Source organism: Choristoneura fumiferana, chromosome 29 (assembly GCF_025370935.1).
Source record: "Choristoneura fumiferana chromosome 29, NRCan_CFum_1, whole genome shotgun sequence".
NCBI classification, from domain to species: Eukaryota; Metazoa; Arthropoda; class Insecta; order Lepidoptera; family Tortricidae; genus Choristoneura; species Choristoneura fumiferana.
In genome coordinates, this window is record NC_133500.1 from 1,036,973 (window position 1) to 1,059,548 (window position 22,576).

Sequence of the window (22,576 nt, forward strand, 5' to 3'; positions counted from 1 at the left end):
TCCACTACAGTTCCTAATAATAAAGATCTTCGTAAGTCTTATAGTTTCAGATTTTCCCATGCTGACCGATCTGAATGTTACACCCTGCATATTCAGTTTTGACTTTAGGAGCTGGAGTCTATCAGAGCCGAAGAAGCTGCACTTCGCAAGTTACAGTGCCGCTGCAGTCAGAACTGCACGCGTTGCACGACGTGTGGGTCGCCACACACAACCGCGGCCTCGGCGCAGCGCGAACAAGTCACGCAAGCGGAGCGCTAGTTGACACTGCTGCTGTCAACGTCGCGCCGGAAGGGCGCATCTGTCTGCTGCTGAGAAGTAAGTATGAGTTACAATAGCATACTCGTAGGCCTGACAAGTATTTTATGCAACTGTATCGTAATAGGGGTCCTTAAAACACGAGTGTGTTTCATAATATGGTCACATGAGTGTTTTAAGGCCTAATTACGTACAGTTGCATACAATATTTTATCTATATCCATCATATTAAATCCTCTATCGTGTGTTCAAGAACCATTGAGAATGACCTGCCTTAACAAGAACTAGGTAGGTATGTCTGCCCCACGACCTGCGCCCGCGACGACGTGCTGTAATGATGTATGAAATCTCATTACGATACAGCCGTGTTCATAATAGAATCCATGTCGTAAATGCTGGTTTTTTGAACGCATAATTGAGGATTTACTATGTGGATGTAGATAAATTAATATTACTGTGTCAAAGTTTTACGATGGGTCACAACGTCACATCACGATTGAAATGGTTCTGTTGTATCTCTCTACGGTGTTTACTTGCAGCTAGTATGGAGAGCTAAATTGCGTCTCAGATGCTAAAGAATGAGGTTTCTTGATAGGCAAAATATCGCTAGATGGCGTTAGAATCAGAGGTCCGTTTGACGTTTCAGTCTTGCTTGTGATTGGCTCATTAGTTAGTTAACCAATCACAAACGTGACGTAAATGCCAAAGTTGGCAAAGGCAAACAGACCTCAAACGATAGCGCCGGGATTCGATTTGTAGCATTCGATCATGGCGGATGTAGACAATATCTAATTTTGCTATTTCTGTTTCTTTTGGCTAGTTGAAGTATAATTTTGATAGTGTTTTATGCGGCGATTAACCTTAGTGAACAGTGATCACAAAAATTCTTTATGCTTTCGTGTATGACGTTTTTTAATGCGCAAGTTGTCTCCACGTGGTTTTCTGGAATTTTACTACCAAGTTGCAAAAACTACAACCGCCGTACAACGTCCCTCTCAAACAGAGTTTACTTTGACATTGGCGAAATTGTCCTATTAATTAGGACAGAAAAGCCATATTTTAAAAGAGAAGAAGAAGAAGATACTAGCGCCAACTAGTCTGGAACCAACTGTCACAGTAACCCTCATTATAGGGCATTAAATTACACAGGAGGCAGCGCTGTGGTTCGGGCTTTATAAATGTAGCTCTATAGTCTTTTATGACGTTTATTTGGTATGTGACGTTTACTAAGGGTATTTTTTTACTTTTTCAATACTCGGTACTTTATTGCACATAATGGTTTTACAGGTGGTGTGTTAAACTAGGAGATCACATTATGTACCCTGTTGGGCGCAGCAATTAGGATTACAATTACAAAATTAATCACAATATTATTATAACTATCTTTTTCTCCATCTTTCATTTTGTTTTGGTAATTTATTATACATTTTATGGATATTACTAAAGCGCCAGTTGAATGCAATTTTAGGTTTGAGAATGGTAGCATTAATTTGTTTTTAAATCGTATGGCATATTTTTTAGGGACATTCGCTTGGTGTAGTATTCGGGATATTTTCGATTTTTTTTTACTTTATTGCAGATTACGTGCTGGTGCATACGGCGTCGGCGGCGCGGTGATAGGAGCAGCTTTAGGTGGCCCTGTAGGGTTGGTAGTGGGGGCTAAAGCGGGTGCGGCCGCTGTGCTAGCCGGCTCCTTCCTAGGATACTGCGGGGCGAGGATGCTCGGCCACAACGGCAAGCACAACTGGCCATAAAAGACACTCCTCATGAACCTGAAGAGGAAAAGAAAACGCAATAGCGAAAGCATTGCGTCTGCTTCTAAGCGACGCAGCAACTTGTATAGATTTGCAAGCTCCAAATTTGTAAATTAATTTATTTTGCAAAGAGTAGGTCCAAGAATACATTACAGCATAAAAAGTAAATTAAAAAAAAACCAATGTGCTGTAAAATTCAATTATATCAAACATAGGGACAATATAGGGAAAGTTGTTGATATCCCTGTGTCCTTATCGCTTTTTGTTATTTCTGATCACCGATTAAAATCATCGTGTTTATATTTAAGCAATGGTTTGTAATTGCTTAGTAGCATAAGAATGAAGATAGCTAAAAGCGAAAATTGACAAGTAATTCTAGTCTGAGAGTGAATTGTGTGTGGAATAAATAAATATACTAATTTAGAAATATGAGAATAGAGTAATATATTTTATAAAAAGCTGTTTGTTTGTTTGCAAATATGAGTTGTATTGAAGTCATCTATGCTGTGATATTAGACCGTGAATGTTAAGGTACGAACTTATACAAGGTGTTCCGTAAGTACGACAAACTTATGGCGGAAATGATGGACAGGTCATCTAGCAAATATAGAAAAATGACCTTAGTAAGTCTCATAGTTTCCGAGAAAGTTTAGTTGAAAAATGTTTTACTCGAAAATTTTTGTGATATTCGTTACGGACATCTCGTATGCTACTTTCTATGGCGGATTGTCAGATGCCCAGGGCAAAAATGTCTCTTATCTCTCTAAGGGCCTGTTTCACTACTTATAAATAAATTTTATGTGACGTAATATAAATCTAATGCTGTCTCTGTTTGCCGATAAACAAATAGAGATGGCATCATAGATTTCTGTCACGTGAAATTGATGAATGAGTCGTGAATGTAGTCGTAAATCTTTCGCTCGGCTGTTTATCCGCTACTAGTTCTTTTATAATCCATGATATTCAGGGAGACTGGTGAAGTGGAGACGTGGTCCAGAGCATGCTTAGGATTTATCCTGATCGCGCCTTCAGGATCATTCTGTATATTATAGCTACATCAGCCCAGCCTTGTTGCAAGAACACACTAACTGCCGCGCTCAAGACAAATTTAAATTGAATCCATTGTTCATTGATATTTATGTATGCGACAGGTAGTGACTTAACTAGACATCGTCTCGCTTTAATGGTGTGAATAATAATAATATCAATATCGTTAATAATAGTTATGAATGTAAATAAAATATGGTGCTTTGTTTTTACAAGTGTAGAATAATATAATGCGTCATTATTGCGTCGCTGTATTTGTGTGTCGGTGGTTTTGTGTGATTAATGAGTTAAACCCAATATGTAATGAATGAATGACCGACAATAGAATAATAGCAATATAAACTTTTTTTTTTTAATTTGACTGGTTGGCAAACGAGCAAGTGGGTCTCCTGATGGTAAGAGATCACCACCGCCCATAAACATCTGCAATATCCCTGGTATTGCAGATGCGTTGCCAACCTAGAGGCCTAAGATAGGATACCTCAAGTGCCAGTAATTTCATCAGCTGTCTTACTCTCCACGCCGAAACACAACAGTGCAAGCACTGTTGCTTCACGGCAGGATTAGCGAGCAAGATGGTGGTAGCAATCCGGGCGGACCTTGCACCAGGTCCTACCACCTGCAAAATGTGGAATGTTCTTTCTTTCCATTGTTGACGTAAATTGTTTTAATCTAGTTTAATATTTTCTGTCTGTCTGTTTTATATGACTATATAGGTACCTACGCGTGACGTTTATTAGGTTTATTCCTTGAAATAATGTTAGATATTTTGAATTATAACATAATCATAAACTTTTTTGTAACATTTTGGGGGTAGAATTCAAAGCTGTAAAGTTTTATTTATTGTCAGAATGGATGAAAGTTTATAGACTAGGACTAGAATATAGTTGCAAGAGCGATCGTTTCTCATTTAGATGTATTTTTTTTGGTTATTTACTAAATTAGGATCTAATTATTAGGCAATATTAGGTATAAGCAATAAATAAAGTATCTGATACATACTGTTTTTCACTTCATTGCGTATTTTTCCAAGTAAGTGCATTGTTTATGTTTCGTGGCATTTTATTGTAATCTATTCGATAAAGAAATCCGTTTAAGCAGAAATATTCATGTATGTACGAATTCATGTAAACTAATATTATTATCAATCATAATCGTTAAGCTGAGTTTAGACTTGCAAGAAAAAATGCGTTGCATTACATTAAGTGCGCTCGATTGGAGATTCAAACTCAGCTTTACGCCGCGGCCTCGGGCCTCGCAATGTAATGCAACTTGCACGATTTTTCTTGCAAGTCTAACCTCTGCGTTACGAAATCCGTGTACATACAACCGCTTCAAATCCGCGTAGTATTTGAGTCGCGGAAAAATCTGCTGTTGTCATAGACAAGTTCGCGTCTTTTTGATCATGGCCATATTCAACTGGCTCGGTGGCGGTGGCAGTGGCAGTGGCGCTTTGGCATCTATGTTATCTGTGGCTTTTTTTAATGAAAAACATGGCCGCCTATTTGATAATCGTGGTGGCTGGTCGTTGAATAAAATTTCATAACGATTTAAAAATTGTGAAAGAAGCTTTAACTTAGTGTTTAAATTATCGTATACGTAATAGAAAAATCTGTAGCGTGTATTAGTGTAAGTGATTGTGTTCGAATGTGTTATTAGTGTCGAGTGTGTTGATTTTGTGTTCGTGTGGTTGGGATGTCGTATCCTCCGCGGCCGCCTCTCGTGCCGTACGGGCACGGGTTGCCGCCGGGTGTTGTCACCATGCCAATGGCAACGCATGTGAGTACTGTTTGAGCTGCTGAAACCGCTTGCTTTGGTAACTAGTAGTAGCTAGCATCCAGTAACTGCCGCTCACAGCAACTAACCTCATCGCCGTGTCTGTGTATTCAGTATTCCCGGTGAATATCGGTTCTATAGGTTTGACTTTACTACTGATTGCGTCTTTGAAGTAAGGTAGGCCGTATCTTGTGCAGGATAACCAATAATTATTACATGCCGGTTAAATAAACACCCAACAATTACTTTTTGCTGTTAAAGTAAAAACTTGTATTGAGCATTGTGACTCGTTGTCCTAGTCGTTAGAAATTACTTCTTCAATCTGGTGGTTGATTCAGTGCCTGTCAGGAATATGTACTGTCTTCTTGCATAGTTTTGTATATTTGGCAGAGTAATGAATTTTGTCTACTTAGAGCATGTCTAATTTGTTTAAAATGGCCTCTTATCAGTAGATGACAGAATACTGTAATTAGATGACCAAGTAACAGAAACACAGTCTGAAATTTGTTTCAACATGCTATTCAATCATTTGGCTTTTCCTTTACATAAGCAGCAAAAGAGTTCACTATTACATATAAACTTGCATTCTGTGGTCGGTCGTCTCATATTTGACACCACTTACTTTATGAAGTCATTCTTTGCATGCCAATTTCTGCCGTGGAAGCCTCACTAGCTTCACAGTTCTACTATTTTCAGCCACTACTAGTGTCTTGTTGCTTATGTATATAAGAGATATGAGCCTGACAGAACAGGTTTTTTCGTAAAATGATAGTATCTGTTGCTCATTGCCTTAACTTCTCTTCTTTTCTTCACATATTCAACAGGAAACTGATAGCGATTGAAATGCTAGACAAATTTCCCTTAAAAGAATTCTAACAGCATGCTCTGATGTGGCTAGGTTGTTAGTGAGTATTTTGCCCTTATGTAGAACTAACATCCTATTATGCTAACACAGGTGTTTAATAAATTCATAAATGTCTTTTTAGGATACTATTCATTGCATTTATTTATTGCATGTCACATTAGAAACACAGATGGAATGTTAACCTCCTAAAGCTCCGCCCAGACTCTTTTATAAAGGACTTATTGTAATCTGAACTTCAAACTCTATCATAAATGACAAAGTTTAATGTTCATATATCAAAAATTTGACTCGGGCGTTATGAGAATAAATAGGTTATGGTGTGCATTGAGCAGGCAGCAGGGCAGGCAGTGCTAGTGCTGGTGGCTTGCTGATGCGGCGTAAACTACCAACTGCCTAAACTGAGGCAGTATTGTCTGATGCTAGCGATCCCAGTCAAATGGCAGTGTTTGTATGGAAAATCTGTCATTTAATGGTGACCGCGAGCATCGGATATGTTACACTATTCGGCCACTGTTATCAACCTAATGCATGCCGATGTATTATACATAGGCAAGTATATGCACCATGCATTGATTAAATTGATTTGATGGATAAGTGTGATGCTGTCTCTGTTTGTTTTTTCGAATAGACGGAGACGGCGTCACATTTATCCGTCAAATAAAATTAATCAATGGGTGGTGAAACAGCCTCTAAATGTGTTAGACAATATGACCTCAAAGTCAGTCAAAGTCAAAATATCTTTATTCAATTTAGGCTATAACAAGCACTTATAAATGTCAAAAAAAATCTACCACCGGTTCGGAAAAACCTCTGTTGAGAAGAATCCGTCAAGAATCTCAACAAGGTGTTTTTTTTTAATTTTTTTTTTTTCCTCTAGTATGCTTGAATAGTAGAAGCTGCAAAGTTAGTGCCACAACAAGCATTTTTGACATTAAGCTACCTGGCAGCCCCCTATTTAAAAAATGGATCTCCAGTCCATAGTCATAATTTGTATGTAACAATTCATAATTGTCATGTTCCAGGTCATGGTGGGAGCCTATGGTGGCATGGGAGCGCCCCGCGCGGCGCTGCTGCCCGCGCCGGCGTCGGCAGCCGGGGGAAAGGCCGTCATCTCGCGCCCCCCCACACGCACCAATGGCTCGCGCGAATCTGATCCTCCACCTATAACCGTTTTCATTGGTAAGTTTTAACCCCTTTTCCGACAAAATTACAAAAGAAATGAATCTGACCTAGATCTGCTTCAGTGGGAAACAATTAGATTAAGTAGCTTTAATAACACCAGGTAAAGCTTTTGTGTAAGAGTTTATATAAAGAAGCCAATAACTGGAGTGTTTTTTAGTAGACCATACAGCTTCATCAGTTGCCAAAGTCGTGATTTTGATGGTACCATTGATAGCATTTCAAAATCCCTGCAGCTAGGGTTGCCAGGCGTCCAGATAAAGCCGGACATAGTTAGGCTTTTTCAATGCTTGTCCGGCCAAATTAAATGGTGTCAGGCCTGTCCGGCTTTTGTTAGGCTTTTTACAACTGACTAGTGACTATAAGTTCATAAAAATAAAAATGATAATAACCGTTGACATTACGTACAAAATTTTTGTCATATATACTAAGACACAAAATCCCTACTTAATGCTTTAAATGCAAAAGTAACTCAGTCTGTCTGTCAGTCTGCCTGCCTGTTACTTCTTCACGCTTAGGGGCTGTTTCACCATCCAATGATTAGTGTTAACTGACGGTAAAATGTGATGCCGTCTCCGTCTATTCGAACAAAACAAATAGAGATGGCATCACACCTAACCGCCAGTCACTAATCAATGGATGGTGAAACAGCCCCTTAAACTACTGAACTGATTAAGATTCAATTTGGTATAGAGTTTATAATTCTGGGAAGTACATAGGCTACCATTTATAATGAAAAAAAATCACGTTCTAAACTTTGGGCATAAAGTATTAATAAACGGTGTCTGGTCTTTTCCCCAAAAGCCCGGCCAAACTGGCTGGTCCATCCGGCTATTACATTTGAGGACCTGGCAACCCTACCTGCAGTGAGGTGTGAGTGGAGTGTTCAAAACCTCAACAAAATAAGAAAACAAAAACATGTTTGTTACTTCCTTCAAGCTAAAATGGCTGGATGGATTTGATTTGATTCTAGAAAAACAGAATGTAAGAAGGTAAATAAATAAGATATTCCAATGCAATCCATTGTAAAATCCTTAAATCTTTACCATTCATTTTTATAGGTGTAATATTTTGTATAGGTGTTCATTTCATTACATAAGTGAAAACCACAATATTCTAGGGCTCTTCAAGGCTAGAGGGAATATGTTACTGAACTGGTGAGATACACCTTTGACCTCATCCTGCAATAAATAAATATATTTTTGGAAATTCATGTCAGTCATGAGTAAGGTAAAAGGTATGCACACACTTACACTGCATACATTTTAACATGTGTTTTTTTTTAAAAGGCAATATAACCTCCCGCGCGCCCGATGCCATGATGCGAGCACTCCTCGGGGCCTGTGGGCCCGTACTCAGCTGGAAGAGAGTCGGCACCTTCGGCTTCTGCGAGTTCGCCTCGCCAGAAGCGGCGCTCCGCTGCGTGCGGTTGTTACACGAACGCGCGCTCGCCGACCGCAAACTACTGGCCAGGACCGATGGCAAAATGCAGCAGCTTGTTGATACCTACAAGAGTGAGTAGCAAATCAACCCTACGTAAGCCTAGAATCTAGGTATTAGATGGAATAGATGTCAGCAGTAAATCATAGCGAGTTAGGACTCTGTCTTTAGCGTAAAGTCTAGTCAAGTATTAGGAAAGTTACTGGGTTACTCCCAGAGATGAACAGAGATTGAGATATCTTGGGAATTTCGTACGTTATAAATTTTATCTTTAGGAATATCATATGAATTTTGATGTTTGAATTTATGCTATGGACCCAATTTTTTTTATTTCTGTACTGTTTTACACCACAGCAGTTTGGCTTTATTCCTAAAGCAATTCAAATTGCTTTGGCATTTTTTATTTATATTGTGGGCTTCAAGAGGATAAGGCTATGTTTCAACTAGAGATGTGCGAGGATGTGTTCCAAGGAATAAGGGCGTTGCCAAGTTGATATGGAGAATGAGAAAAGAATGAATTGTAGGTATTTATTGTAATTGGTGAATCCATTCGAGTTTCGGTTTCGACGTATGGGAATGATCGATCAAGCAAGTCAAAGACTTAGGACTCCCTCTCTGCTTCCCCCTGGCGACGCCCTTGCAAGGAATGTGTTTTTCATGAACCTCTCCGCTCAGTGGTTTCACTAGAGATGTCCTGTGCGAGAATAGGTAAATGAAGAATTTCTATTAGTTCATGAAAAGCACATTCCTCGCAATATATCCTCCCGCATCTCTGGTGGAAACACAGCCTAAAGCGATCTCTTCCAGACAGTCTTAGATATTCAAGTATAAGATTGATTTGACGCTGTGTGTTTGTCCTCCAGCGGAGCAGCGGTCCCGCCTGACGGCGGAGGGCGGCGCGGCGAGCGGCGACGAGTATTTGGACGCGCGGCAACGCGCGCTGGACGAGGCCGCCGCGCGCCGCCTCGCGCAGGTCATGCGCGACTACCAGGACGATATCGCCAACTACGAACAGCTGCAGCAAGGTAAAAAAAAAAAAAAAAATATCATGGGACACTTGACACCAATTGATCTAGTCCCAAACTAAGCAAAGCTTGTACTATGGACACTAGGCAACGGATAAACATACTTATATAGATAAATACATACTTAAATACATATTAAACGTCCAAGACCCGAGAACAAACATTCGTATTATTCATACAAATATCTGCCCCGGCCGGGATTCGAACCCGGGACCTTAAGCTTCGTAGTCAGGTTCTCTAACCACTTGGCCATCCGGTCGCCAACAGAACAGGTATAGCGACAACACTAACACACACCAGGCTACGTTCGACACAATACCCCGGACAATACCGTCATGGAAGGGAGCGCCAAAGTTCGCATACTCTTCGCTAGTTGTTGGCGTTGGAGTTGCCAATGTGTGGTTGGCGTGATAAGAGTGGACTGTATGGGTTGCTTGATGATCAATGATATAGGTGAAATGACGATGGATGAATGAAACAACTGATATTCGTAAGTAGCGGCGGGGCGCGGGAAGGCTACGAGAGTTGTGCATTCGATGGGCGCTCGAGTCGAACAGGACGCGTAGCCGGTTGGCTACGCTTATATACTGCGCGCCATCCCCACCTCTCGAGCCTTACCCCGCGTCCGCGCATGCGCGGTTTATTTGTTTACGTTTTTTCTTACGTAATACAAATTCTAATTAGATTCAATTTTTTCTTATTTCTATTTATTATTCTATCATATTGGCTAGTCGCGATGTCTGGGCCGCTTTTATGGGCCAGCATCGCGACCAATATCCTACGGCCTTATTTTTCTGGTTTTTCTGTGCATCTGTATTTCAGTTTGTATTTTCGATAGTTATTTAGTTCTCGTGTCCCCATAAAATATGTGACTTAATTTATGAGATATATCCGATAATATCCGTCTCAGTCTTCTAGGGTGGTATCACAACTGTCGCCAGTATTATAAAGTTTGACCAGAATTATAAAAAACCTCGCCATATTGAGGAATACCAATAGAACTAATTTCTTGCACTAGATTCAAATGTCATCTGTATATTGCTATCAAAGCTTAACGTTCCTGGTCAGCCTTTAGTATGTCTTTATTTATAAAAAAGATGTTTCGTCCTACAGAGGAGGCGATCTCAAAGACGGCGCGCGCCCTCGAAGAAGCGGACATTTCTGAGGAGAAACGTGACGTCATACACCGCGAGATCGGCAAGTTCCGCGAAAGCATGAAGGTACTACCCCCGCCGCGGCTGTCTCCCTCGCTCCACGCGGTACCGCGGTGGAGTGAGTGAGATTGCTCGAACCATGTTTCGTTTTTGGAAGTAGATGTCGACACCCAGCGCCGGACTGCGGGGCGGACGCCGCGCCGACGATACGTCGCTTTCAAAGTTCTATTGTCAAACGTGAATTGTAACGGTTTTCGTTGAAAGTAAAGCAAAGTGTCCAGTTTGACATTAGAACCGTTTGGTTGAGGATGAATGCAAATGAAGGCATGATCATTAATAGACATTAACTGAATTATAGATGGATAGGATTTCGATGCTCAACTATTTTTGAAAGGCGAGTTGGCTTCAGAATAAGATTGCTCTGAATATGCACGATAAAGGGGTTAGGGGTGTCTATAAATGACACGTGAAAAAGAACTTTTTTTTTAATGTCTGTGAAACAGTTTAATTCTGACTGTAAAAATCTAAGCTTAAATTTTTGTATAGGTAAGTAAAGAAGTCCTGCCAATTTATCAGATTGATGTATGAATGACGATAAGCATGGACTATTTTTAGGTCAAATCAATTTTAATTCATTTACGTGTACATGAGAGATGTATGAACGGCGAAAACGATGTATCTCGGCGGCGCGGGCGTGACATGCTGGCTTCAACACCGGTTCATCGGTGAGTCACTATGCATTAGACCAAGATTTTTTTACGTGACTGTATACACTTTTATCAAAGTATTAATCGAATGGACGAATGGAGGACTATTTGGCAGCTGCGCGGGGACAATTTTCATGTTTAGTAATCAAATGTAAAAAAAAAAAACTTTTATACTTAAATTTGTCCTCAAATTTTCCTAAAGTATGGTTAGAAGCCTGAGGTTGTTTCGTATAGCGAGTTCACTGTTTCTCTCTACTATCATCCTATACCGAATCACGGAAAGAAGTGGTGTAAGCCCATCATTTCGAGTGTGTAAGACTTGACTTCTGACGTCAGATTTTGTAGATGATTTTGTTGTTCATGATAGTGAGAATTTGTTGGTTTAAACCTAAATTATATAAATTTGACCAATGGTTCTGTTAATTTGGGGTCTGAAAAGCGCAGCTGCCCACGTTTTAATATCGCTTGAATAGAAAAAATCGCCAGAACTCGATCTCGGAATGTGGCTTGTATAGTAATTGACTCTAAATTACACGGAGTGGTCACAAATCGGTGCTATATTACTATATTTTAATGTATTTATTATACTTATGTATAAGAATGCTGAAACGTAGCGAGGACCGCTCTTTATATACCGTTAAAGTGTTAGAAACTTCAGCGATGCAATGCATTGGTCTGTCTTTATTACAAGACATATATGTGTAAGAGTGATAGGCGCGGGTCGCGCGCGGGCGCTACGGGTTCCTTTACATACAACCACGTAAATAGACCCGACGCACTCCCGACCCGACCCGTTCTCGACCCGCTGCCGTCCTTTGTGTGTTTTAGGGTCTCCCCAGACCTATCGACGCGGAATTGGCTTTAGCCGATCAAAACAACTCTTTAAGTCCACACAATAAGAGCGAAAAAGATGTCGATCGGTTCCGCCGACGCGAAACGACGTTTACCGACGGGTAGACGTCTTTTTCGCTCTTATTGCGTGGACATAAAGCGTTTTTTGGTCGGCTAAAGACGATTCCGCGTCAATAGATGTGGAAGGGGGAGACCCCTACCCTTTTGCTTCAGACCAGATTAACTGTATCAGTTCCCGTTAAAAGTAGTATGTCTACTGTGCATACAATGTATGTAGCGGTGTAATACAAAGAGCGGTGTTCGCGCGTTCGCCGCGCGTGCACCTGGTGAGTAGTGCCGCGCGGTCGCGCTGTCTCGCTCGCGCCCGTTTAACCCCGTATTCACAATACAATAGAAAACACACGGTAAGTTAATAAACTGTCTTGGTTTTAATTTGGGGCCATTTTGGCTGGCATAAGTTTTTGATTGGTTAGTAGTTTGATCAATCGAACGTTATTCCTGTTTAGTGAACTTTGGTCAAAAGGCTAGGGGGTTAGAACGCTTGTCATTTTGTCGCATGTCATTCCGCTTATATTTTTCTAAATGAGCTAAGGCTAGGCTTGGTATAGTAGAGTTTAGTTCTCGTTTTGGTGAGTGTGCGCAGGAATTACATAATCTAATTCCTCCATCTCCATTTTGCCAACGTACTTCCAGGCGCGGGGGAGCGTCTTCACCCTTATGTAGTTAGCGTTCCATTGGCCCGCACAAAGCGGTTTGCTTCATCTTTCATAATGGGAACTGCTAAGGAATGGAATTCGCTCCCGTCGTCTGTATTTCCGGATAAATACAATCTAGGGCTCTTCGAGGCGAGAGCGAATAGGCGGTTACTGAACCAGTGATACACCTTTGGCCTCATCTGCATTTAACATCAGGTGAGGTATGGGGTCAATCACGGTCAGTTATATGTAAAAAAATACATGTTTACTTATTGTGTCAACATTTACAAAAACGGCCAAGATTATCGCGGCAATTTGTATCTCTACACCAATTTGAAACATTCGCCTCCTACGGTGCCATGAACCATAGGATCTTAAAGTTTACATTTACACGACTGTTTTGTCGCTATACCTACTTTAAAAACTGCAAGCGCGACAGAGAGCGCAACAGTATTGTTTCGCCACATTTTAATACCGTGGGAGGGTTATGAAAATTTGACATTCACATTAGCATAGCGTTGTTACGACCAGCTTTGTCCTATTTTATCCAAGCTAGTATCGAGTGACATGGTCGCAAGCTGGCAAGCGTGCTAGCCGTCCTCAAACGTTAATACTTGGGGGGTACTCGGTCGCGGGCGGCGCGCGGGGGGGAGGCGTCGCGACGCGGGACGGCGGCGGCGGCGGCGGCGACGACGGCGCTCCACTCGCCGCGGGAAACGCGTAAGTGCGTCATCAGAGAGTCAGGCGGTATTGGCCGTGCAGCGCGGCGTTTAGTATAAAACCGCTTTGCTAGCGCGGCGTTCATACCATACCTGTAGATTATTGAGTACAGTTTGACATAAATCTGCGGAACACTTTTTTTGACAGAAAACTGAATCGGTTGAGCTCAAGGGGGTGATTGGGAGGGGTACTTCTGACAGAAATGTGCGCGTAGGTTGTTGAAATTGAAGTGCTCCAGTTTTTAACTTGGCAGCTGTGTGTGTTGTGTTGGTGATAATCAATGTTTTTTTTCCACAATGTATGATTTAAAAAAAAAAATATATTTTGTAATGATCTGATGAAGCAGCAGACTTACAATTTAAACCAATTTTGGTCGACTATACCCATATGAAATGAAAAAAGTGCGTGTTTTGTATTCCATTATCAAATGACGGAAAACGGAACCCTTACATAGATTCACCTGGTCCGTCCGCTGTGTCTGTCCGTCCATTTGCTGGTCTGTACGCGAATAAGCCAGAACAGCGGTCCTCAAACTTGTAGCGGATGAACCCTTTTGGAAAACTAAATATTGCCGCAGCCCTAAAGTGGAAATGGTAGAATGACAGTTTGCAAATTCTGCATGTTAAGTGCACAACATCAGAGTACGAGACCCAAGATTTCACATTCCGCTTCAAATGCTTGAGTGAGTTTTTCCGAAATAGGGTGTTTCTTATAATTTCTACTCATTCTTGTTACACTGTATGAGTTAAAGTAAATACAAATTTACCATAAATTTAATCAAAAGTTTCCAAATGATATTGGTATGGCGCCGCGTTTTTTTGTCACTGTGTGACTTATTTGTATGCAAAGTCTACGTTCGCATCGTTGTGTGGATAAATTGTTCGTAGATTTTGAATCCAAATACATAACTGTAGTGTATATCTGTTATTTCAAACGAAGACCCAGAGCAATTGTATCTTTCATTTCACTCACTCATTATTTTTAACATCAGCTATTTTAGGGACACCTCCACTGATTTTCCCAGAGACATTATGTCCAAAATTAAAATAATTTATTCTGAAAGCAGGCCGCAATGGGCTCTTTCACACGTAGTTTTTTAAAACTACCAGCGCTTTCGGAAAGACCATCATTGCCAAGAAACTTAGCAGATAGTCATTTTTTTTTCAAAATAAATAAATACAACTTATTGTTTTCGTATTGAAAGTTAAAGTTAAGTTTCGTATGTTAAATACGGTTCAATTTTTTTTGGAGCATCTCGCGCAATAGACGGCTGTGACCACGACTAGTGGCCGCTACGATAAATTCACTGGGTAGGTAAATGAAGCATTTTTACATAAAAGTGTACCTTTACTTTTTTTTCCTATTTAAGAAATAATATGGTTATTCCTACTCAGAATCAAGAGCACAATCGATTCCGATAGTTTAAAAAAATGTCTCCAAACAAAAACGTCAGTTTTGTGATGATTTTTCTCATACACTGTACCTAGGGGCGTCACAAAACCGACTCGTAAAATTTGTATCATATCATAAAATTAAATAATTTTTGAAAGAAAAGGTACACATTTTTTTTTAAACACAGCCTCAATTTTAATTATACATTATTTCGACTTGATTCGCTGTTGATGTATAGGAAGATTTGCGATGGACGTCGCGTACTTGGCCGCAAGGGCAACTGGCCGCTTCTTTAGTTAGTCTGGTCGCTCGCCACATCTATTGACGCGGAAACGACGAAAGCCGATAGAAAAATGATACGCCACATGATAAAAAAACGTAGGAAAAAGTTCCATAAATAGTGTTATTAATTAACAAATTTCATAAATCAATGTGTAATGGCAAGCCCAGTCATATTGGTATTATGTTATAATACAGAACCAAGGAACGTATAATATTTTAGCAACAAAAAGCTACTGATGTCTCTGGATTTATCAATGAAAATATCAAACAAACACACACACACAAATTGCACACTCGAGTTTGTTATGGGTTTTCGTACCCCCCTGTGTATTTGACACGGCTAGCAGTGCGTGACTCTCCCGTTTGTCGCGTAGGACGAAGCCGAGGTCGTGGTGCGCCGCAAGCCGCCGCGCGACAAGGACAGAGACGGCAAAGACAAGGACCGCGAAAGGGACAGAGATAAGGAACGGGATGAGAAGGACAGGGACAAGGAGAGGGAGCGGCCGGAGCCGAGGGAGCGCGAGCGGGACAGGGAGAGGGATCGCGAGCGAGAAAGGGACAAGGATAGGAAGGATGATAAGGAGAGGCGGAGGAGGAGCGTGTCAAGGTTAGTAGCATTTAAAAAGTTTATTTTTTAATGTAAATTCTCGTCTTGTAAACCCATTTAACTTGTAGTCAAAAATTAGTCCATCCTTTAAAAAAATATAATGCTAGCTTTTTTTAGGTATACTTTTTTTGCATTGTTGTAGGAGGGATCATCTACCTACCTACTCAATGTATGTAGGTACATTCAACGTCATAAATAATTGATCATTTCTGTCGCTTTCACCTAAGGTACAAAAGTGATCACTTATTTATGACGTTGACTGTACCTATACCAAATTTTTTAGTCACTCCGACTGCTAGAAGTGGTTCTTTGACTTGTAAGATTTGAACTAAACATGCGTACGTAAAGTGATGTAAAACTTATGATAATCTTCTTTTTCCACGCTTCTGCGTATTTGTTGACTTCAGTTTGCTGTAAGTACCTATATGTCTGCTTATTATCTAGTAATTAAATTAGTATAAAGGCCGCCTTACACATGGTCTTTACTAAGCATGCTTAATAGTAGCACGTGTTCTGTACACACATGCTAGTAGGTAGCATGCTTTCGTGCTAGTAAAACTAGCATGTGTAAGAGTAGATTAATAAATTTTGAGCATTATGTATTGCCGTCTTACTCTAACGTATACCTGTGTCACTCGGTCGGCGAAGGGCCATCAAATCTGGCCGTATACTACGAAGTGCAAAATTCCGTCCCACTGACGCTTATATTATTTGATACGGGAGTGAGAGGGACGGTACGATACGAACTTGGATTTTCGAATTTCGTAGTAGCGTCCCCGATCGAGATTATATCATAACTTTATTGTCGCAGGAGCAAGGAGCGTCGCGACGAGCGAGAGAAGGAACGTGAGCGGGACAAGGAGCGAGAGAGAGAGCGGGAGCGGGAGCGGGAGGAGCGCGAGCGGGACAGGGAGAGGGAGCGGGAGCGGGAACGAGAGCGGGAGAGGGAGCGGTTCGTATTTACGGCGTTGTTTACCATTACCATTTTCATTTTAATCCATTATCATTTTAAGCACCCGGCATGGTTAGCCAGATGCGGGTTTAAAAAGCACCCGCTAGAGCACCAGAAAAAGAAAAAAAAAGATATTTAAAATTACTTAAAAAAAAAGATATTGTTCACCACGTTTCTGCAAATCCCTACTTATAATATTATAAATACGAAAGTAACTCTGTCTATCTGTCTGCTGTCTGTCTGTTACGCTTTCACGTCGAAACCACTGAACCGATTTTGATGAAATTTGGTATATTATATGAGTAGTTTGAACCCCAAGGATCAACATAGGATACCTTTAATTCCGGTAGAGGGCGCCACCGCGCTATAACCTAGATCCGCGCAGACGAAGTCTAGTAAAAAAAAAACAAAAATGAAATTACTGTATTATGTAGTAATTCTAAAAAATGTCGGGATGGGCACGCATCATGGAATGACGTAGGTTCGATCCCCAGCCCTAGCTTTATATTTCTGTTTTCTTTGAGATTTTGTATCAGATATTAAAAAATAAAACGTTTATATTGACCGATTGAGCATTTCTTAGAAAGGTAATAAGGCAGGGACAGTCTGATTCAATTTGTGAATCTTCCAGGGAAGCGCGCGAGCGGGATAGAGAACGCGAGATCCGAGAAAGGGAACGAGAGAGGGAGCGGGACAGAGAAAGGTGAGTTTGCTTTACCTATTATACTTTCCAGATTTTTTTAACAAGACCTATATACCGTAATGTTACCAGCTAAAGATGGTAACACGGTAATACGGCTGCCGCATAAATATAGTACACACCCATAGTACAAGCCTTGTTTCGTTTGGGACTAGGTCAATTGATGTCAATTGGCCGGCCAATGATATTTATTTATGGCAATCAATATAATATATATATCGTTTTTCTTAGCCATCCCTTTTAAATGGTTACATATTTGATAAATGTCGTACACTTTTTCGAAGAAGAAAATGCGCAAAGAGAAGTTAAATTACCCCATTATGTATTTCGTCCATAATTATTAAAAAACTTTATGTAATTCGCTATACACCTCTGACACACATTTGGCAGGGTTACTCTATAGACCAGCTGCACTATACAGTTCAACGCCTTAGATTAGCAATGGCGGCTATGGTTGCGATAACGCGCCACTGCTAACGTAAATTAATTTGTTTTATCAGTTTATCACTTACGGCTTGTGCGGGTATAGTGTATGGTCTACTCTACTATAGTAGTGTTAAACCGCGGCTTTGCGCGAGTAAACCATTACATCCAGATGTACATAGCTGTACATAGCTGGACATCTAGAATAACACATAGGCTACTTTTTATCCCGATATTTCCACGGGATAAGGGTAAAATCTCGAAATAACAACCGCTGGGCTTAGAGTACTGAAATTTGGTATTTAGGTAGCTGCACGTCTGGAATAACACATAGGCTACTTTTTATCCCGATATTCCCACGGAATAGGGATAGAATCTTGAAATTTCAACCGCTTTGTTTAGAGTCTTCAAATTTTGGACAGTTGTTCTTAACACAACTTCAATGAAGACCACGAAATAAATTTTGGGAATTCTCAGGGGAATTTTGTAAAATCCCGGAATTTCAATTGTACCAGATCGAATAGTTTACGCGTGCGAAGCCGCAGTTAAACTAGTAATTCAAAAACGGCTGAACCGATTTTTATCTAACATAGCTAAGTAAGAACTACTGAATGGAAACTCGCTTGCGCGCAAAAAAAAACGCGTAGAACTCGGTCCATCTGTTTGAGAGCTGCGATGCCACAGATAGACATTGGCGTCAAACTTATAACACCCCTCTTTTCGCGCCGGGGGTAAAAATGTATAGGTAGCAAAAAAAGCGTATAGTAAAAAATATTATACATTTTTTTGAACAATCAACTTAGAGACTGAACTGAATATATAAATACCTACTTAAGTAGTAGGTACCATCAGCCAAATATGTGGTCTACCACCCTAAAGTTGATAATCGTTTGCATGTCAGAAAACAATAATGCCAATAGACGTGTCTGTGAACTTGAAAGTTCGACTTTAGCGACATATTTATTTGGTAGGAACTTGTTTAAAAATTGATAGACCACTTATTTGGCTGATTGTACCATTAAATTATAACTCTTTACATAAATATGATGAAGCTTAAAATACCCACATAAAAGAAAAAAAAATACAAAAAAAAACTAAAATAAATTATTTAATGTAGCCCCCATAGACAAGGTCCCGAAGATGCTGGCAGCGTTCCCTCTTTCAATAGCTAAGCTCTTTGTCCGAGGAAGCTGTCAGCTGAAAACAATATATGGTCTTATGGCCATGCTCCTTATTTCTAATGCTATTAGTTCGTTGCCGGCAGCCCTAAAGCCAGCGTAAAATTACTACACAGCACACCTTATCGCCGATACTCAGTTCTAAGTCGGCTGCGATTGTACATTGCGAAATTCGAAAAGTTGCTTTTCGTTGACGAGATGATATCGAGTTAAAAATAGTGTGTACGGGAAACTATTAAAAACAGATTTTTTTTTGCTGACTGTGCTTGTCATCTGCAACGGGAATGCTGCGGGACATCAACTGTTGGACATAGGCCTCAGCCATGAACCGTCACCGTGAACCTGCGGCTTTGACGAGACCGAGGAGCAGAGAGCACCACAAACGTTAGGCAATACGGCCTCTGAGGCCATCCGTCCATCCGTTGGTGGTCATCCTACATATCCGTGCCGAGTTTCAAGTTAATCCGACTACTAAAAAGGGTGTTTCACTTGCAAGATTTGACTAAATAACATTGCAAGTTAAATGAAAGGTCGTAGACACAGACTGGTTTTAAATACGCTTGCTACTGCTTGCCTTGAAATTATTTTATGCACTATCGAACCAACTGATTCGTAACCCAATGTGGATACTTTTCGTACAAAAATGTCATAGTGACATCGCATTGGTTGACAAGGGAATTCATTATGCCGCTTACTGTGAGAGCGTTCTACGCTGGGTCAGGGATCGAATGGTTCGACTGTGCCTGTTTTCTGTACTGTTTGCTATATGGTGATGTGCTACAGAGTCAAAGAGTAGTATAAAAATGTGCATTGGTTCGATGACGATGCAATAATAAAGTATCGTTGGCAGAAAAAAAGACGAAAGTTATGGTATTCGAAAAGGAAGAGAACGTAACGGAAGTGTGTGTCCGGATTGGTGACGGAAACTTGGAGCAAGTGAATGAATATGTGTACCTGGGATCTATGTTTACCAGGGATGGAAAGTGTGAAAGTGATATTGAAAGGAGAGTAAAGGCTGGTAACGTAGTGAATGGAGCGTTGCACACCTTTATGAATAGCCAGAAAATCTCCAAAAGAGCTCGTTTGGCTGTGCATAGAGGGGTGCTGGTACCAACACTCATGTATGGAAGTGAAAGTTGGGTGTGGCAGGAAAGGCATCAGAGTAGAATAAATGCGGTAGAAATGAGAGCGTTAAGAAGTATGTTAGGTGGGAAACTGAGTGACAGAACTAGAAATAGTGCGATAAGAGAACGCTGTGGTGTAAATGAAGGTATAGTCACACGGATTGAGAAAGGGATGCTTGGATGGTTTGGGCATGTTGATAGAATGAATGAAAACAGATTGACTAAGCAGATCTATAAGAGGAGCGTGAATGGGAACGTTGGGAGAGGAAGGCCTAGACGAACGTACCACGATCAAATCGGGGACGTTCTGAAGAAAGGTCGGGTCAGGAGTACTCTAAACCGACGTGCATGCATGAAAAGATTGATGTAGAGGAAGGATGTAGTCTCTGCCTACCCCGTTGGGAAAGAGGCGTGATTTTATGTATGTGTATGTATGTTGGCAGAAAAACTGTTTTTAACCAAACTAAATTAATTATATTCTTCCACGGAGTGTCTTAGTTCATCGTAGCTTGTGGACTGTGACAGTGTATGTCAGTGTTAAGCCGAGTTTAGACTTGCAAGAAAAATCGTGCAAGTTGCATTACATTTGCGGCGGTCGATTGACCGCAACAAACTCGTTGGCTTTACGGCCTCGCAATGTAATGCAACTTGCACGATCTTTCTTGCAAGTCTAAACTCGGCTTTAGTGTCATGTAGGGGCTATTTCACCATCCATTGATTAGTGTCAACTGGCGGTTAGGTGTGATGCTGTCTCTATTTGTTTTGTTCGAATTGACGGAGACGGCATCACATTTAACCGTCGGTTAACGCTAATCAATGGATAAACAGCCCCGTAGTGTCTAAAGCTAGTTGCCGGTAGCGATGCTCGCTCTCTGTTCGCTCTGCCCGTACATACGTACACGGCGCGAGATAGCTCGCGACCTGCGCCGGGCCGCTGCTGCGGGTCAGCCTAAGAAGTAAATGTCACTAGCGTTAACATTTTATTACTTTTACTTTTTTTCTATTTTCAACGCCCGACGCAAAAAGAGGGGTGTTATAAGTTTGACCTTATGATAGTTAAGTTTATGCAAAATTTGCGTGCTCATGCAGTTCCTCCACCTCCACACTTTAAGAACACATAATTCACACAAAACCTTCTATCACCACCACGACACTACACTGACGCGTTTCGAACTCAACCAGAGCTCATCTTCAGAGCAACATAACCGTACACCATGCTACTAGATGTTAGACTGTCAAACCACAACAACCGTTTTAATTTGTCACTAACTAGTACCCCCCCTATATTATTATATGTTTTTAGAAATTCTTTTAGTTCATTGATATGGACCTCCGCAAAGTAACGCCTGATTCAATTAATTATTTGACCGCTGTGTGTGTCTGCTGTGTGCCTGCTATGTGTCTGGCACAGTAGCTCTTAAACGGGTGGACCGATTTGAATGCGTTTTTTTAAAATTTGAAATCAGGTTTTCTAGCGATGGTTCTTAGACGTGTTTCATCAAAATCGGTTTTTGAAGTTGACGAAGTCGGGGGTTTTCCAACTTTTTGTTGATTAGATTTTGTACAATCTTTCTTAACACAACCTCAATGCAGATCACGATATAAATTTTGGGATTTCCCAGGGGAATTTTGTAAAATCCCGGAATTTCAATTGTAACTACCAGATCGAATAGTTTACGCGTGCAAAGCCGCGGGTAAACTCTAGTTTGTCAATAATGATATTGAAAATACAAACTGAGACATGGATGCACAGAAAAACCAGAAAAAGAGACCAGCCCTGGGAATCGAACCCATTTCCTCAGCAATCCGTGCTGCGTGCTATAACCCCTACACCACCGCTGGACAGGAATCTAGACACGAATTTTTCCTATGCATACATATCTCAGATTGCTTATTTCTACTACGCTACTTATGCAGCAGCACTAGCGACATCTATGTTCCGCTCTCATCGAGAGACGTCACACTCTTTCGGAACCAAACGCTCACCCCGACAAGAGATGTCGCTACTAAGCAATCAAATTAAGCGCTGGTGTCTTTTTCTGGTTTTTCTGTGCATCCATGTCTCAGTTTGTATTTTCGATATGGTTTCACGGGATACCCGTAAAAGTAACAAATTTAGAGTTGAAATAAAAAATACAAAAAGACTCCAAAAAACCAATCATAATAATGATATTGTTTTCCCGCAGAGAGCGCGAGCGCGAACGGGAGCGTTCCCGCGACCGCGAGCGTTCACGCGACCGATCGCGCGGGCGATCGCGCGGCGAGATCGACCGCCGCACCAGGGAGTTGGAAGAAGAGGCCAAAGAGAAGAAGCGGCTCGAGAAGAAGGCCAAGGAGAAGGAGGCGGCTTACCAGGAGAGGTTAGTGGCTGGCGTGATTCCTTAAAGCTTGACCCACTGCGGTGGCGGAGACGGCCATCATCATCTCAGCCGTAGGACGTCCACTGTTG

The 22,576-nt window shown here is 41.0% G+C and overlaps 3 protein-coding genes across 4 annotated transcripts in view; 2 read left to right on the plus strand and 1 right to left on the minus strand.

The window, feature by feature from the left end:
* The window catches only part of LOC141444281 (U-megalopygitoxin(8)-Mo12-like), a 241,785-nt gene that overhangs the window by 153,914 nt on the left and 65,295 nt on the right, over positions 1-22,576 (minus strand). The gene's annotated exons all lie outside the window — the stretch shown is intronic.
* On the plus strand, positions 278-2,131 carry LOC141444051 (uncharacterized; the record flags this gene model as incomplete). Its single annotated transcript, XM_074109488.1, has 2 exons — positions 278-315; positions 1,835-2,131. Coding segments are annotated over 2 exons (213 nt in total), but the record flags the coding sequence as incomplete, so codon positions are not given.
* The window catches only part of LOC141444052 (uncharacterized), a 29,945-nt gene continuing 11,884 nt past the window's right edge, over positions 4,516-22,576 (plus strand). Inside the window, exons 1-9 of the mRNA XM_074109489.1 lie at positions 4,516-4,835; positions 6,720-6,876; positions 8,166-8,390; positions 9,180-9,341; positions 10,455-10,561; positions 15,518-15,750; positions 16,562-16,702; positions 17,334-17,405; positions 22,314-22,487. Of these exons, the coding sequence (XP_073965590.1) occupies positions 4,752-4,835; positions 6,720-6,876; positions 8,166-8,390; positions 9,180-9,341; positions 10,455-10,561; positions 15,518-15,750; positions 16,562-16,702; positions 17,334-17,405; positions 22,314-22,487 (1,355 nt within the window). The 5' untranslated portion in view covers positions 4,516-4,751. The remainder of the gene's footprint in view (positions 4,836-6,719; positions 6,877-8,165; positions 8,391-9,179; positions 9,342-10,454; positions 10,562-15,517; positions 15,751-16,561; positions 16,703-17,333; positions 17,406-22,313; positions 22,488-22,576) is intronic.